The sequence below is a fragment of the Lemur catta genome, chromosome 17 (assembly GCF_020740605.2).
Source record: "Lemur catta isolate mLemCat1 chromosome 17, mLemCat1.pri, whole genome shotgun sequence".
Classification (NCBI taxonomy): Eukaryota; Metazoa; Chordata; class Mammalia; order Primates; family Lemuridae; genus Lemur; species Lemur catta.
In genome coordinates this window covers 24828981-24845385 of record NC_059144.1, presented here as the reverse complement: position 1 = coordinate 24845385, position 16405 = coordinate 24828981, and the positions used below count along the sequence as shown (strand labels likewise).

Below are 16405 nucleotides of genomic sequence, written 5' to 3'. Positions count from 1 at the left end.
TCCCTCCCAACAAATCACATTTATAAAAATTTTTAATTGAGGCCAGGCATGGTGGCTCACGCCTATAATCCTAGCACTCTGGGAGGCCAAGGTGGGAGGATTGCTTGAGCTCAGTAGTTTGAGACCACCCTGAGCAAGAACAAGACCCTGTCTTTACTAAAAATAGAAAAAAAATAGCTAGGGCATGGTGGCATGTGCCTCCATGCCTGGCCCCTTTTATTTTTTAAAACTTCTGACTTATGGGAGAATATTTTATTTAAGTTTATTTATTACTGATGGTTGCTTTTTTTAATTCTTCACAAGCCTCTTTTCCAGTTGCCTTGCCAAACAAATATACTTATGCATTTTAAAGATACCTGCATTAATAGATGAATATTGGTAAAAAGTACATGGCAAGTGTTCTTTGTGCTGTTTTACTCTTGCAGCTTTTCTGTAAATTTGAACTTATTTCCAAATGTTTAAAATGTATTTGTAAAGGTAATACATGCCCATGATCAATATGAAAGAGTCCAGAATAAAGAGTTCCTACAACTATAATTTAAAAAGGACAAATAACTCAATTAAAAAATGGGTGAAAGACTTGGATACTTCAAAAGGTAGATATGAGTATGGCCAATAAACACATAAAAAAATGCTCAAAGTCTTTAATCACTAGGCAAATGAAAACTAAAACCACAATGAGATCCCATTACCTTCCCACTAGACTGGCTAAAATAAGACTGACCAAGTATCAGTGAATTAACTGTAACTCTCATACAATGCTGTTGGGAGTGTAAATCTTTGGAAATCTGTTTGGCTTTCTTTTTTTAACTTATTTAAAGTTAAATTTTGATTCATCTTATGACTCAGCAATTTTACTCCTAGATATTTACCCAGGAGAAATCAAAGCATGTCTGCAAAAGGTCTTGTACAAGAATGTTCATAATAATTTTATTCATAATCGTCAAAATCTGGAAATAACCCAAATGTCCATCAACGAGAGAATAAACAGATGGTTGTATATCAGCATTACTCTGTAGTAACAAATAATGAAACTGCTGATGTATGCAGCAACACGGATGAGTATCATAAACATTAGGCTGAGCAAAAGAAGCCAGATGCAAAAGAGCACATACGTATGATTGATTTACATGAGCCCAAGAACAGGCAAAAGTAATTTATAGCAATAGAAATCAGAACAGTGATTACCTTAGTGGAGGGGGAGGGCGGGGGTAGTACAGAGTGGGGATTGACTAGGAAGCGGCACAAGGAAACCTGGGGATGTTGGAAATACTACGCATCTTGATATGTATTTGTCAAAACTCATTAAACTTATTACACTTAAGATCTGTGCATTTCACTGTATGTAAATTATACCTTAATTTTCGAAAAATAAGAGGAAGGGTGTGAGGGAGGTATATGTGATCCAGGGTCATTCTCTGACATAAGCAGCATACAGTTATCATACTCAGGAATTTTTTTTTTTTTTTTCCAAGAAGTCTTGATGTGCTACCCAGACTGGCCTCAAACTCCTAGGTTCAAGTGATTCCGCTGCCTCAGCCTCCTGAGTACCTGGGAGTACAGGCAGATGCACCTGGCTTGTCACTCAGGAAATTTAACATTAATCCAACACTACCATGTAGTATGCAGTTCACATTCAAATATTCCAATAATGTTTTGAAATTTACCGAGAGTAGATCCTCAAACCACTCCCCACCATGGTAATTGTGTGGTGATGGATGTGTTAATTAATTTGATTAATTATTTCATACTGTATACATATATCAGATCATCACATTGTCCACTTTGAATGTATACAATTTTTGTTTGTCAAATATACCTTAATAAAGCTGGCGAAAAAAAATAGTACAAGAAGTCTTTTACAGCATTTTTTTAATATTTAGGATTCTGCGAAAGAATCCTTCACAGAATTACTTATTAATTTTTTTAAAGCTTCTTGATGAAAAATATCCTTACAAAAAAATTAAAATCTTGAGTCCTAGGGCATATTTTCTGGCACCTATAGTTTTCTATAACCTATTTTCTTTTTGTCAAACTTCTAGAGTTAATGTATGAAAAATTAATGTTATCAAACTTCTGGAGTTTATATGGAAAGGTTAAATGATCTTACAAATTGCAGATTTAGAATTGCTTTTATTTTCTTAAAAGTTTCATTTTCCTGTTTGCTTTTTACTTAAAATGTATGGTTTTAGAAACTACTGGGCAGTTTGAATCGCAGACAAGCAGGCCCTGTTTCTGTTTGTTTAATTAATGGGATTTGTAATCAGCACTAGGTTTATTTTGACTGAACTGTTGGTAAAGAGTTTAGCAACTAATTTTTCTTTTTAAATGTTATTCTCTTGATCACACACACAAAAATGCATGTTAATTGTAGAAAATACTCAAAATTAAAAAGAAAGTAAAGCACTTACAACTCCACCACCCAGAGATGATGATGGCTAACAATTTACGAAAATTTCACTCATGTATTATATGCATACACATTCATACAGATTTTTATTTTTTTAAAAAGGATGATGGAATCATCATTGTGTGAGTTTAACTACCTAATTCACTAGCTGTATCATCAACATTTCTCCTGGCGTTAAATACTCTACAGCTGTATTTTAAATGGCTGTCTATGGTAGCATTACTTGATGGAAAAACTTTAATTATTTTTTGTTTTTGAAGTTTTTAAGTTATAGTATAATACAGTGAAATGCACAGGACACAAATGTTCAGCTTAATGAATTGTTGTAAAGTGAACACCCTTGTAACTGCTACTCAGGTCAAGACACCGAACATGGCCAACAGCCAGGAGCCCACTGCGTGCTCCTTGCCAGTCACAGCCCCATTCTTCCCCCTAAAGGTAACTACTGTGCTGACTTTATGAAAGTTATTTTCATGCTTTTCTTTCTTGTTTCCTACCTGTGTTTGTTCCCTAACAACTATAGTTTAGTTTTGCCTGTTTTTGAACTGTTTACAAATGGAATCATCACAGTATACATTCTTTTGTTTCTGGCCCTCATTTGATATTTTGTTTTTAAGAGTTATCTATCTTCATTCATTTTTTTATTGTATTATCATCCTTTTATTGAATACCACTTACTGATTCTACTGTTTTGATGGCCATGCTGGTTGTTTACAGTCCAGGTTACAAACGCTGCATCCGTGAACATTCTGATTGTGCCTTCCGATGTGTGTATGCATGCACTTCTCAAGGGAATTCAAACCTAGGAGTGACATTGCTGGAGCATGGGGATGTTTGTGTCTTCAACTGTGCCAGATAATACCAACGTGTATTCTCAAACGGTTGGATCAGTTTTCAGTGTACCTGTTCCACATCCTTGTTAACACTACTTAGTATTGTCAAACTTTAATTTTAGCCATTTTGGTGGATGTGGTGGTATCTCATTGCGATTTTAATTTACATTATTTTGTATTTTCCTTATTGTTAGTGAGGATACCCTTTCATGTGTCTGTTGGCCATTTAGATATATCTTCTTTTGTGCAGTGCCTAATTCAGATCTTTTATTTCTCTTCTGAGTTGCTTTTTCTCATTGATTTATGTAGTCTAGATACAGGTTCTTCATTGGTTATAAGGGTTTAAATATCTCCTGTAGGTAGCTTGATCTTTTCATTCCATTAATGGTGTCTTTTGATGAATAGAAGATCTTAATTTTAATATAGTTTAATTGTTTAATTTTCTCCTTTATCAGAGTTAATGCTTTTCATGTTCTATATAAGTCTTAGAAGTATTGGGTTAAAAGGTATATACATATTTTTAGGTTTTTGCTAGCAGTTTACTCTCTTGCTGGCAGTGCGTGAACCTTGTGATACCATTTTTACTTTCACCAACAGTGTATGTGTGACTTTGCCACACTCTTGCCAGAACTGGAGATTTGGGGTCAGCTTTGCCAGTGTAATAGACTCCCTTAATTCATTAATGAGTATTTTTTCTTAGTTTGTTCGTAAGAGTCAGAAATTAAATTTGTTTTGTTATTCTAAGAACATGGCAGTCAATAAGCAAATCTGTAATAGTAATAATAAAAATATTCTTTAGCTTTTGATTCTGAGGTTGCATTTGACAACCAGTAGAGAAAAGAGGAAAAGATCTAAAAAGCTGTTTTCCTTTTTTATTAATTTAAGACAGCATGATTTTGGCTAAAATTAATAAAAATAAATTGAAACCTTAATGTAATATATCAAGGGACCCATTAAATTTGAGTTACATTGTGTGGGTTCCCCTTTTAAATTTATGGTACATTTTCATGAAAAGAAGACATTCCCTTCTTCCACCCCAACTTTTCTCTTTCTTTCTCCAGCAGCCCCCAATATTCATTCATACTTCCTCCTAGTGTTGAGGTGTGAGACGGGTTCTCCTTGGGAATGGGTGGAGTTTAGTTTTGAGACTATCTATATTAATACAACGAGCCTGTTGGAAGAAACTTTGTTAGGAGATGAAATTTGGGATGAAGCTCTCCTCTACACTCTGGCCTTGTTGCCACAATTTAAGTTTCGTTAGATCTTCAGCATTTTTCACTGAAGATCTAACTCTTCTTCCTGCCCTCAGACTTCCTGTGGTTGCCAGAATGAAATTCCTAAAACTCAGATCATTCCCCTGATTAATATCCTTCAGAGACTCCAGAACAATAATAGTGTTAATCCCTCCCCACAGTGTCTTATCATCTGCCCTCTTGCGCTGTCTCTAGCCTCCTACCTGTCCACTTCCCCACATCCCTACTGAAATCATGATTTCCCTGAGTTTGGAATATTCTTTCACATTTGCTCATCTCAGTATCTAGAACTTCCTACTTCCTTACTGCTGACCCGTCTGCTCAGTAGCTAACTTTAAAATAAAACTCAGCTTTTATTTTATCCTCTTGGATGGAAGCCTTACCTCCCTGATCCTTATTCATGCCCTAAACCCATTCCCTCTTTCCGCCAACTCAGTTATGTGCCCCTCTTCTGGGCTGCCACAGGTCTGTGTTTACCACTGTTGCTGTTTGTATTGTAATTGATTTTTTTCCCTGCTCAGTTGAGCTCTCTGAGGGTAGGGCTCTGATTCCTACTCCTTACTACTCCACCCTCCTCAGAACTAGCACAGTGTAGCTTATAGGACACACCCTATAAATATTTAATGAATGATTAAATGCAAAATTATATCTTTCTTAATGATATATTTATGAAAAGAACTTATTAAGAAAGATGTTAGAAAGGGATAGGAGTTTAGCAATATTCTAAACTCCTCTTCTCTGAAGCATACATTAGTAATAATCGCCATGCTTGTAGGATTTGTAGAGTTTTGCTCACCTGAGTTGTGCCTTGCCGTCACAGAAGGATGCCCTACAGTGGTCTCGCAATCCAGCTGCAGCAGAGGGAGAGGAGCCAGAGGACACGGCTGACGTGGAGAGCTGTGGGTCTAATGAAGCCAGCACTGTGAGTGGTGAAAACGATGGTAAGGACCCTTGACCGCGTGGGTGAGGGAACCACAGCAGGTGCTAGGAGCTAACCTTTATTTTCCTCTCTCCAGTATCTCTTGATGAAACATCTTCGAATGCATCCTGTTCTACAGAATCTCAGAGCCGGCCTCTTTCCAATCCCAGGGACAGCTACAGAGCTTCCTCACAGGTAGGGAGGCAAGGTGGAGATGAGGCCAGGAGAATGAATGATGGCAGGCACAAGACAGGATTCTTCCTCCTCCTGCAGTTAGCTGTGGATGTGTTTGAAGAGTGGAGAACAGAAGTTTGGTCTCCACTTGTTAGTGACATTTAAAAGTGGGCTGTAGGTCTAAGAGCAGAGTGATTCATATTTTTCTTTACCGTAGCTGGGTGATGCCGTTCAGTCTTGTTACACAGGTGCACATCCAGGGAGAAGTACAGTACGGTGCAGACTGGATAGAACATGGGCTTGGGATTCAGGAATTTGAGTGATAGCTCTGCCACTTACTAGCTGTGAGACTTTGGGCAAATTCCTGACCTGTAAAATGGGGATAATAATACAGTCTTTTTAGCTCGGGGTGATCCTTGGCACAGTGGCTGGCAGTCAGTGCTCTTGTCAGCATTACCTGGCAGACCTGGTTGAGTACGAACTCTGTTTTACAAGAGAGTTGGTAGAGATAGGATCAACAGGGAGTGCTGTTGTGGCTCTGCAGGTGACTTGGGCTCTCTTTTTATTCCCTCTGGGAACACAGGCAAACAAACAGAAGAAAAAGACTGGGGTGATGCTGCCTCGAGTTGTCCTGACTCCTCTGAAGGTAAACGGGGCCCACGTGGAATCTGCATCAGGTATGTGTAAACTCATGATTGTGATGCTTTTTCCTCAGGTCCTGGGGACCTGGCTTCCTTCTGTCAGCAGTTTCTGACCTAGTAGTGTGACGCCAGTTGGGCCAGAGCTGTTGGGCCAGAGTCAGGAGACCCCAGCCCCTCTGCAGGCAGCAGGCGTGGTGGTGAGGCCTGCGTAGGCTCTCGTGCTGGGCTCAGCTCTGTGCCCTCCTCTTCGCCTTCCAGGGCAGTCGTGAGCATCCAATGAATGTTTGTGTCAGTGCTTTGTAAAAGGTGTAGTGCTATACAAATAAAGGCGACCGCGGTTTGGCATTCTTAAAGTGATATTTTAAAGCCAGACTATGAGGTGGTGGTTTCTGTCAGCCCAAGGCTGGGAGATGGCAGCACCCCGGTATTGCTGGCAGCATCTCAGGGAGAGCTGGGAGAAGTAAGCTTGTCTGAGAGCCATGGGCGCGGCGTGTGATGCTTTTGACCAGTGGAATGCTGTGCCTTCAGGGTTCTCAGGCCGCCACGCCGATGGCGAGAGCGGCAGCCCGTCCAGCAGCAGCAGCGGCTCTCTGGCCCTGGGCAGCGCTGCTATTCGTGGCCAGGCCGAGGTCGCCCGGGACCCTGCCCCGCTCCTGAGAGGCTTCCGGAAGCCAGCCACAGGTGAGTGGCTTGGCACTCGTTTCTCTGCCTATAATGGGGGCCCCAGCAGGCCTAGTGAGAAGATGATGTCTTCTATTACAGTTCCTTTACCAGTTTATTTTTACTTCTTGGGTGGCCCTCTATTTTTTGTTTATATTTATCTTGTAATTTGGTTATTTCATGTGTGTCGATCTTTGCTAGACTGTGAGAGAACTCCTTGCAGGCAGAGATGGTGCCACATTGCTCCTTGTATGTCCCTGTAGGGCCTAGCCTGTGCCCGCCTTGATACTGCTTAGCAAGTGTTTGAGTGAGTGAAAATTGCTTCTGAGCGTCTCAGTGAAGAATTCCAACATCCATTTTCTTTCTTTGGTAGCTGCCTGCCATGTTTGTTCTCAACATCTGTAGTCTTTATTGGATTCTCCCTTTTTATCAATATGTTGAGTGGAAGCATATGTTGAATTTTGGGGATGCAAACAAATTTAGTAGTGCTATACTGTGCACCTCTCACTCCCGAGTAGGGTTTTTGCAGTGCTAGTATGCTGTTTGCTATTTCAGGATTTATTTCTTATGGCTCACATGCTGAGGGTTTTTTGTAGATGGGCCACATGAAATCATTAAGACGACTACCCTTTGATTCTGAAAATTAGAATAAACCATTGCCCAAGTGGAGACTAGGTTTGCTATCTTACTGCTTTTCCCAGCTCATCATCAGTGTTTAATCCATGGTCTCATAGGTCTCTACTCTTAGTGAGTTTTTCAAATAAAATAACGTTTGCTTAGGCTTTTGTGAGAGTATTAACCTGTCAGTTAGCTTTTAACAACCCTTAGTTCATTTCTGTGTGGAGATCATACCTCTCCAGCCCATTCACAGAAGACTTTTGCAGATTTTTCTGTAGTACACTAACTAGATTTGCTTTTAGAAAACTTCCATCATTTCTCCAGTTGGGCTTTGTGGAGCCTGTTCTCCAGCTTCGGAGGGAAGCTCAGAACCTGCCCCCTGCCTGGTTTTTCGTGGGAAGAGTGTCCTCTTCAGGCTGTGACACAGCACGGTACAGAGTGTTGTCTGAGGGGACGCGAGCCCAAGTGTTCTCTTAGGTTTGATGGCAACGGCAGTAACCTGGAAAGAACAATTGTAACATACAGGTTAGGATGGACTGGACGGTTGAGCAGATTGTGTGCAGATAAGTTCCGGGTAGCTTGGGTGCTGCCACCAAAGTTTTCCCATCAGTTGGATTTATTTTTTTGCTTTAAAAAGCTGAAAATGTATACCTTGCTGCTGCTTGCTTGAAAAATCACAGGTCAGATGAAGCGCAACAGAGGTGAAGAGATAGATTTTGAGACGCCTGGGTCCATTCTTGTCAACACCAACCTCCGAGCCCTGATCAACTCTCGGACCTTCCACGCGTTGCCATCACACTTCCAGCAGCAGCTCCTCTTCCTCCTGCCGGAAGTGGACAGACAGGTGCACATGGGCAGCCGCCTTTTTGCCTCTTTCTGGGCAGGCCTCTGTTCTCTTTTAAGTTCATTTATTGGGGTTTTCTCCCCCCTCAATCCTTCTAGGTGGGGACAGATGGCCTGTTGCGTCTCAGCAGCAGTGCGCTAAATAACGAGTTTTTTACCCATGCGGCTCAGAGTTGGCGGGAACGTTTGGCTGATGGTAAGTAGACTTCATCCTCTCTGATCAGCTGAGATGGTGCCTTCCTGGTGTGGCATGTCTCTTGGTATTTAAAACCCAAGCACTCATTTTTCACCAATCTCTTTTTTTCATCGGGATATTTAGTATAAGGCAGGCTTTCCTCACAATACTAGTAAGTGTGGTGGGTTTAGTTAAGTGCCACACAGCTCTGAAGAAGTAACAGGATATTTTTTGGACTTTCACTGTATTGCATGTACATATAGTGTACTTGTCACTTGAAGTGATTGTTAGCTTCTCTGAAGTGAATTTTGTGTGTAAGCTACAAGGGGAATGTGTTGGGAGGACTCCAAGACCACCCCTAGGTTTGATGATTTGCTGGCAGGACTCATATAGAGTCATACCCACGGCTGTGATTTATCACAACAGAAGAAGACAAAGCAAAATCAGCAAAGGGAGAGGCACATGGGGTGAGGTCCAGGGGAAGCAGGTGCAGGCTTCCAAGGTCCTCTCAGTGGAGTCACACAGGACACATTTAATTCCCCCAACAATAGGTTGTGACAACACGTGAAATGTCTACCAGGAAAGCCTGTTAAACACGTGGTGCCCAGGGTTTTTATTGGGGGCTGACCGTATAGGAAGCCACTGCTTGGCACATACCCAGATTTCCAAAAGGAAAGCAGATGTTCAGCATAAACCATATTGTTCGCATAAACAGTTTAGGCACAGCGAGCCACTCCTTTCGGTTGTGGTGGGAACCCTCCTGAAGTCCACGTTCCTGGATGTCAGCCAAGGGCCATCCTTGTAAGTGGGCCTAAGCGAGGGTAAATAGTCAGGCCTACTATGCTAACTTGCTTCTACACAGGAAGTGAGAATGGTTCTTTTGTTTGTTCAATGTGTTGCTTGCCCTTGAATGACTGAGTACCTTAAACAAGAGTAAATTTCCCTTATAGGAGACGTGTTAGCTCTGTCCCAAGTGAGAGCATGATGTGAGAGGGCCTCTGGAAGAGACGGGAGCATGTTCTTTTAAAATCTGTGGTATGGTGGAACTGGAAGATTTGGCTGTCCATAATATCTTGAATGCATTCACTGGAAAAGTTGTATTTCTCTCTAGGCGAATTCACTCATGAGATGCAAGTCAGGATACGACAGGAAATGGAGAAGGAAAAGAAGGTGGAACAGTGGAAAGAAAAGTTCTTTGAAGACTACTATGGACAGAAGTAAGGCTCTTGGAGCTGAGTCCTAGTCTGGGCTTTTGAGGGGATGGGGTCAGATGGTTTCAAAATAGTGTATACTTATTTGTTGGACAAGAATGTGGAGATTGCAATGACTCGAGTCGTTTAACTTAATGCCATTCATAGTGAAGCTAACACATTTTTCTTGTGGTTAGTGTTACACACTGTACAGATTTGTTCTGATATATCTGTGTTTCTGGGTGTTATTCATAGAGATAAAAGAGACATGATCTCTTTGGCCTGCAATTGATGATGTGAATCTGGTTTGCAGATTGGGTTTGACCAAAGAAGAGTCATTGCAGCAGAATGTGGGCCAGGAGGAGGCTGAAATCAAGAGTGGTTTGCGTGTCCCAGGAGAATCAGTGCGGCCGCAGCGTGGTCCGGCCACCCGACAGCGGGATGGGCATTATAAGAAACGCTCTCGGCCAGATCTCCGAACCAGAGCCAGAGGGAATCTGTACAAAAAACAGGAGCCAGAACAAGCAGGGGTTGCTAAGGATGCAAAATCCGTAGCACCAGACATTCCCCGCTACAAGGATGGGGAGGCTGAAACTGACTCAGCAGGGAGGAGCAGTCCCCACTTGCCAAGGATGTCCTCCGCAGCACCCAACTCAGAGGCTCCCAAGTTCCCGGTTGAACCTGTGGCTTCCCGGATCCCAACTGAGCCAGACAACTCAGCACATGCCTCTGCATCATCTCCAGACAGAATTCCTAACTTGCCTCCGGAGACTGTAGATCAGGAGCCCAAGGATCAGAAGAGGAAATCCTTTGAGCAGGCGGCCTCTGCGTCCTTTCCCGAAAAGAAGCCCCGGCTTGAAGATCGTCAGTCCTTTCGTAACACAATTGAAAGTGTTCACACCGAAAAGCCACAGCCCACTAAAGAGGAGCCCAAAGTCCCGCCCATCCGGGTAGGAGAGGTTTCCTTTGAGGGTCATGAGATTATAGATCCCCTTTGCCCTGGGGCCTTTGAGTTAACCATGTGGGAATGTAGAGCTTCCTATGAGAGAGCCTTTCTTGGGACTTACATAAAGTTTAGGGAGATGAGGTTCTTTTCTTTCTTTTTTGTTCACCATGTTGAAGTTATCTCTAGAGGTCAAAATCCTTTGGAGTTTTTAAATCTTTTATTAGGTAGTGTTAGATTTCTTTGCTGCAGTGACTCACACAGTCCCACCAGAAATTAAATTTAGAAATGTGGCATCTAACAGCCCTTGAGCAGAATCTTCGCCGAATGGTGTGGTGTCATGGGCAGCCATTTTACTATGCTTATTTCATTTTTAGGGAAATTGATTCTGTATGCTGTGACTCCCACGCTGCTAGAATACTAGTTTTGCTTTACAGTTCCTAGGTCAGATCACCTAGTCAATTAAAACTGTTTTCCAATTCTTTTCCCGCAGATTCAACTTTCACGTATCAAACCACCCTGGGTGGTTAAAGGTCAGCCCACTTACCAGATATGCCCCCGGATCGTCCCCATCACGGAGCCCTCCTGCCGGGGCTGGACTGGCACCAGGACCCTCGCAGACATTAAAGCCCGTGCTCTGCAAGCCCGAGGGGCGAGAGGTCACCACTGCCATCGAGAGGCGGCCACCACTGCCATCGGAGGGGGGGGTGGCCCGGGTGGAGGTGGCGGCGGGACCACCGATGAGGGAGGTGGCAGAGGCACCAGCAGCAGTGGTGATGGTAGTGAGGCCTGTGGCCACCCTGAGCCCAGGGGAGCCACGAGCACCCCTGGAGAGTGTGCGTCAGATCTACAGCGAACACAACTATTGCCGCCTTGTCCTCTAAATGAGGGGCATGCCCAGGCTGGAACTGCCATGTCAAGAGCCAGAAGAGAGGAACTGGCTTCTCTCAGGCAGGAGGAAAGCTGCCCACTACAGAGGGTTCCAGTTGTATTCACAAGTGGGCTAGAAGATACCTCCCAGCTTCCCATCGCTCCCACTGGGGACCAGCCGTGCCAGGCTTTGCCCCCACTGTCCTCCCAAACCCCAATAGCTGAGAGATTAGTTGAGCAGCCTAAATTGCATCTAGATGTTAGAACTGAATGTGAGTCTGGTACCACTTCTTGGGAAAGGGATAATGAGAAGCGAGGACCCACTGTCATCCCGGAGGATGGTCCTGTTCAATCTCTGGTGGGAGGTGTGTTAGAAGAAGGGACTGGCCTGGCTCTTGACAGTAAACCCCCTGTGACAGTTCCTGTAGATGTGACTCAGAGTTCCACACCTGAATCGTCATTGGCTCACTGCCTACAAGACAGACCATTTGATGATGAATTAGTACTTGGTGACTCATGCCCTGCCATGAGGGAAAGTGATTCTAGAAAAGAAAATTTGAAAACCAAGACTCTCATTTCTGACAGTGCTACTCCTTGGCTGCCCATCCTGTCAGATGATGAGGTAGTGAAACAGCCTGAACCAGAATCCAGAGAAAACGTACCATGTGTTGAGCCCCAGGTTGGGGAAGAGTGGGAAAAAGCTGCTCCCTTCATTCCTGCATTGCCTGGGGCTTTGACAGCAGAGGAGGGCATTGATGCCCCTGGCAACCTCCCTTCCCTCTGGACGGTGCTGTCTCAAGCAGGTGTCGACAGCGCTGGCAGTGCCTGCAAACAGGTGGACACTGAGAAGCTGAAAATCAATGGAGACTCTGAAGTACTGAGTCCTCACAGCGAGTCCACAGACACAGCCTCTGACTTTGAAGGCCACCTCACTGAGGACAGCAGTGAGGCCGACACTGGTGAAGCCACAGTGATGAAGGGATCCTTGGTAGACAAGGATGAGAAACACGACTGGAACCGATCTGTCTCACTGTCCAAGGTGAACGGTGACCTGAGTCTGGTTGCAAGGACAGATGGTATGATCACACCTCAGAGCTGGGTGTCTCGAGTATGTGCAGTCCCCCAAAAGATCCCGGACTCCCTGCTGCTGGCCAGTACTGAGTACCAGCCGAAACCCACATGCCTGGCCAGGCCTGGGTCCTCGGTGGAGCCCGCTAACCCACTTGTGATACAGTTGCTGCAGGGTAAGTTGGCCCTAGAGAAGGTTCTTCCTCCAGCCCATGGTGGCATCAAGCCAGAATCTCCACAGCTACCACTTACAAAAGAGCAGAGCCACGGTGGCTCCACGAGCATGGGGTCTTTACGTAATCCTGGGGAAAACAGTCACCTGGTTGTCAGAAGCAGCCCCACTTCTCTAAGGGCTTTGAAGGAGCCTCTTCTGTCCAAGAGCTGTGATGCAGGCACTAGTCTTGCCAGGATAGAGGCCACCCAGGCTCCTGGAGTGCCCCAAAAGATTTCCAAGACAGCCCCAAGTTTTGACTCCCTACATCCAGTGACACATCTGATGACTTCCTCTGGGAAAATGGAAGAATTAGATTCCAAAGAGCAGTTCTCTTCCTTTAGTTTTGAAGATCAGAAGGAAATCCATGCCATGTCCCAGTGCAGTAATTCAAATGCTGCTCCAGGCAAAAGTCCAGGAGATCTCCCTACCTCGAGAGCACCTTGTTTTTCATCTCCAAATGTGATCTCCTTTGGTCCAGAGCAGACGGGCCGGGCCCTGGGTGATCAGAACAATGTTGGAGGACAAGGGAAGAAGCTCTTTGGCTCTGGGAGTGTGACTGCAACCCTTCAGTGTCCCAGGCCTGCAGACCCAACGCCACTGCCTGCTGAGGTCCCCCCAGTTTTTCCCAGTGGGAAATTGGGACCAAGCAAAAACTCTGTGCCTAGTGGGGTACAGACTGCAAGAGAAGACTGGGCTCCTAAGCCACCACCTGCCTCTGTTGGCAGCATTAAGAATGAGAAGACTTTTGTTGGGGGGCCTGTCAAGGCAAATGCAGAGAACAGGAAAGCTGCTGGGCACAGTCCCCTGGAACTGGTAGGTCACTGGCAAGGGATGCCCTTTGTCATGGACCTGCCCTTCTGGAAATTACCCCGAGAGCCAGGGAAGGGGCTCAATGAGCCTCTGGAGCCACCTTCTATCCCCTCCCAACTCAACATCAAGCAGGCATTTTATGGGAAGCTTTCTAAACTCCAACTAAGTTCCACCAGCTTTAATTATTCCTCCAGCTCTCCCTCCTTTCCCAAAGGCCTTGCTGGAAGCGTGGTGCAGCTGAGCCACAAAGCAAACTTCGGTGCGAGCCACAGTGCATCACTCTCCTTGCAAATGTTCACTGACAGCAGCACGGTGGAAAGCATCTCGCTGCAGTGTGCGTGCAGCCTGAAAGCCATGATCATGTGCCAAGGCTGTGGTGCGTTCTGTCATGATGACTGTATTGGACCCTCAAAGCTCTGTGTATTGTGCCTTGTGGTGAGATAATAAATTATGGCCATGGGAAAAATTGTATATTTAGTGTGTGTATTTTGATAATGATTGATCTTAAATCTGTATACAGAATCTCATTGATATAATACTCTGTATTTCTAGGCAAGAGTACTCTTGCTTTCCCCAAAATTTATAGTGCTAAAGCCCTCTGTCACTTGCCGACCCTTCTGGTCTTGCTGGAGGTGTTTCCTGGGGAACGACCCACTGGGCTACCCAAGGCCAGCCAGCCTGGTGTGGCTTAGGGAGCCTGCCTGACACCCAGAGGGACTTGAAACCGAAGCAGGAAGGTTTTGTTCTCCATCAAGGGAACTAATCTACCGGAACTGAGTAGAAATGTCAGTCTTCCACTGCCCCCTCCTTGCCATCTTTTCTTCTGCTACTTTGGGGAGTTGATGGTGGGGAAGAAGCCAGCACAGGGTTAAAGTAACTCCCAGCATTGCCCACCAGGGGGCTCGAGCATCTGCTGACCTCAGGGTCACAGTTCAGTCATTTGCCAGTTGAAGCCAGTTTGACCTTTGGTTCTGTTGCTGAAGGAAATTTGGAACTTTTCTGTCTCAGTATGATCCAGTAGCCCACAGGATCTTTTGAAACCTTGAATAGCCCTGCTTGGACAATGGGGTTGGGGAATAGGGTTGTCTTTCTTATGAAAATGCCATCTGTAGACCTTGCGAGTCAACTATCCAGACATTTGCAGGTGAATTCCTCTGACACTCTGCCCATCACTTCGGACTCTGTGGGAGTGGGCATCTCCACGTACCGGTGTATGTGAAAGTCATTTTACATTTCAAAGCAGTGTGTTTCTTATTTTTATATTTTTAACCCTTTATTCTTGGATGTATAAAGTGAACTTTTTGGCTTCTGTAAGTATGCTCTATGCACCTCTAATGTTTTATCATGTATTTATATGTTGTACACAGTACAGGCCGATTCTGTAAATGGATGTTATTGTACAGAGAACATGACTGTCTCCTTATTTTACGTCTTCAGCATCATCGCATTAAAGTGGTGTAATTTACTTCTCCATGCCTATTGTCAGAGCCACTGAGTACTGTGCTGCTTGACGTGAGGGCGAAATGATTGACTTGTGACCTGCCAGGCTGGCGCGGCCCCCCGTCATGGGTCACCGGGTGGATCTGTCACAGCCCGCAGAGCCACAGTCAGCCCGTCCACACGCTACTGAGCAAATGCATCTTGCTCCTCACATCTCTTCTCCTTCTCCAGCCTTTAGTGGCTGCTCGCTGCCATATGTGACAAGTCACCACCACCAGTGTTAAGTGCTTCTGGATTCATGGGTGAGTTCCCTGGGCATCCCCCAGGCAGGCCTTCCAGATTTGGCTCCAGGGTCACCACTTGTCACAGCAATACCTGGAACCGTGTTCTCGTGGGGTCATGGGGCTCCTTTTCATGTACTTTTGGCAGCAGGCAGGTTTAAGAGGAAGCAAAGCCTTGCTTGCTGCCTACCTCTCTCCCAGTCATTTTCCAGCAAGTAGATATCCCTGTATTTGTCATCTCTCACCCTGTTTCCTGCCTTACTACTTGTATCTCAACTTACTACAGAGTTGAGAGTCCTCATTTAGTTTCAGTCTCCCTGTGTGAGTGCTCCTATACGAAGCATAAGATTTTTATGACTTCGGCAAATCTCATTTCATCCGACAGGTTTTTTTTTCCCATTTAATCTGATGTGACATTTTTGTCACCTGAGGAACGAGTGAGAAGTTGACAATGATATGGTGACTTAAAGTGCAGTATTGGCCAAGTCTAAGTTGTCAACTTAAGAGTCTGTTTACCAAAGCCTGGGAGCAGGGGCCCACGAGTGTCTGGTCCTCTTCTTCCCTCTGCTGGGAACTTTGGGGCCACTCAAGGGTGCAGTTTGATACCGGTCTGGTCCATGAGGCTGCCCCAGAGAAAGCACTGCTTTTGTATGTCTCTTGTGGTATTGGAACAATAAACCTGTACACCCTGCAGTTGTGGTCTCAGTCATCTTCTGTGGCTGCCCCACTGGCGTGGGAAGGTCAGGCTGGAGTGCGGAGCTGGATGGGAAGGAGTCGTGCCAGCTCACCTCACGTCTGCTCTGGAGCTGCTGTTCTACCCGGAGCTCTTCTTTGGGAGGTTAGTCCAAAAGGAATGACGTGGCAGCTTCATTGGTCTGCAGCCTCTGGTCGTGACTCGGCAAACCTTTCCACTCTGTGGGCTACAATAAGATACCTGCTGAAAGCAATGGGAGTGTTTCCCTTTGTGGGTGAAAGTCGTAAACTGTGACATCCCTCTGCAGCTGCCCATCCAAGTGGCCTCACTGAGCCTGAGGTTGTCAAATGGATTCCTCACGGTTGATGG

General features: G+C 44.9%; 1 protein-coding gene across 8 annotated transcripts in view; it reads left to right on the top strand.

Annotated features, from left to right (window-relative positions):
• Window positions 1-16035, top strand: part of ASXL1 (ASXL transcriptional regulator 1) — a 78847-nt gene extending 62812 nt beyond the window's left edge. For 2 of the 8 annotated variants that reach the window (XM_045529458.1, XM_045529456.1), the window contains exons 5-14: window positions 2768-2848; window positions 5317-5437; window positions 5513-5610; window positions 6173-6266; window positions 6759-6911; window positions 8189-8352; window positions 8451-8547; window positions 9638-9743; window positions 10030-10666; window positions 11153-16035. In XM_045529458.1, the coding sequence (XP_045385414.1) occupies window positions 2768-2848; window positions 5317-5437; window positions 5513-5610; window positions 6173-6266; window positions 6759-6911; window positions 8189-8352; window positions 8451-8547; window positions 9638-9743; window positions 10030-10666; window positions 11153-14065 (4464 nt within the window). In that variant the 3' untranslated portion in view covers window positions 14066-16035. Of the gene's footprint in view, window positions 1-2767; window positions 2849-5316; window positions 5438-5512; window positions 5611-6172; window positions 6299-6758; window positions 6912-8188; window positions 8353-8450; window positions 8548-9637; window positions 9744-10029; window positions 10667-11152 lie in introns of those variants that run through there. The other 6 variants (XM_045529457.1, XM_045529459.1, XM_045529460.1 and 3 more) reach the window with 6 other exon arrangements.
• Window positions 16036-16405: the final 370 nt, after the last annotated feature.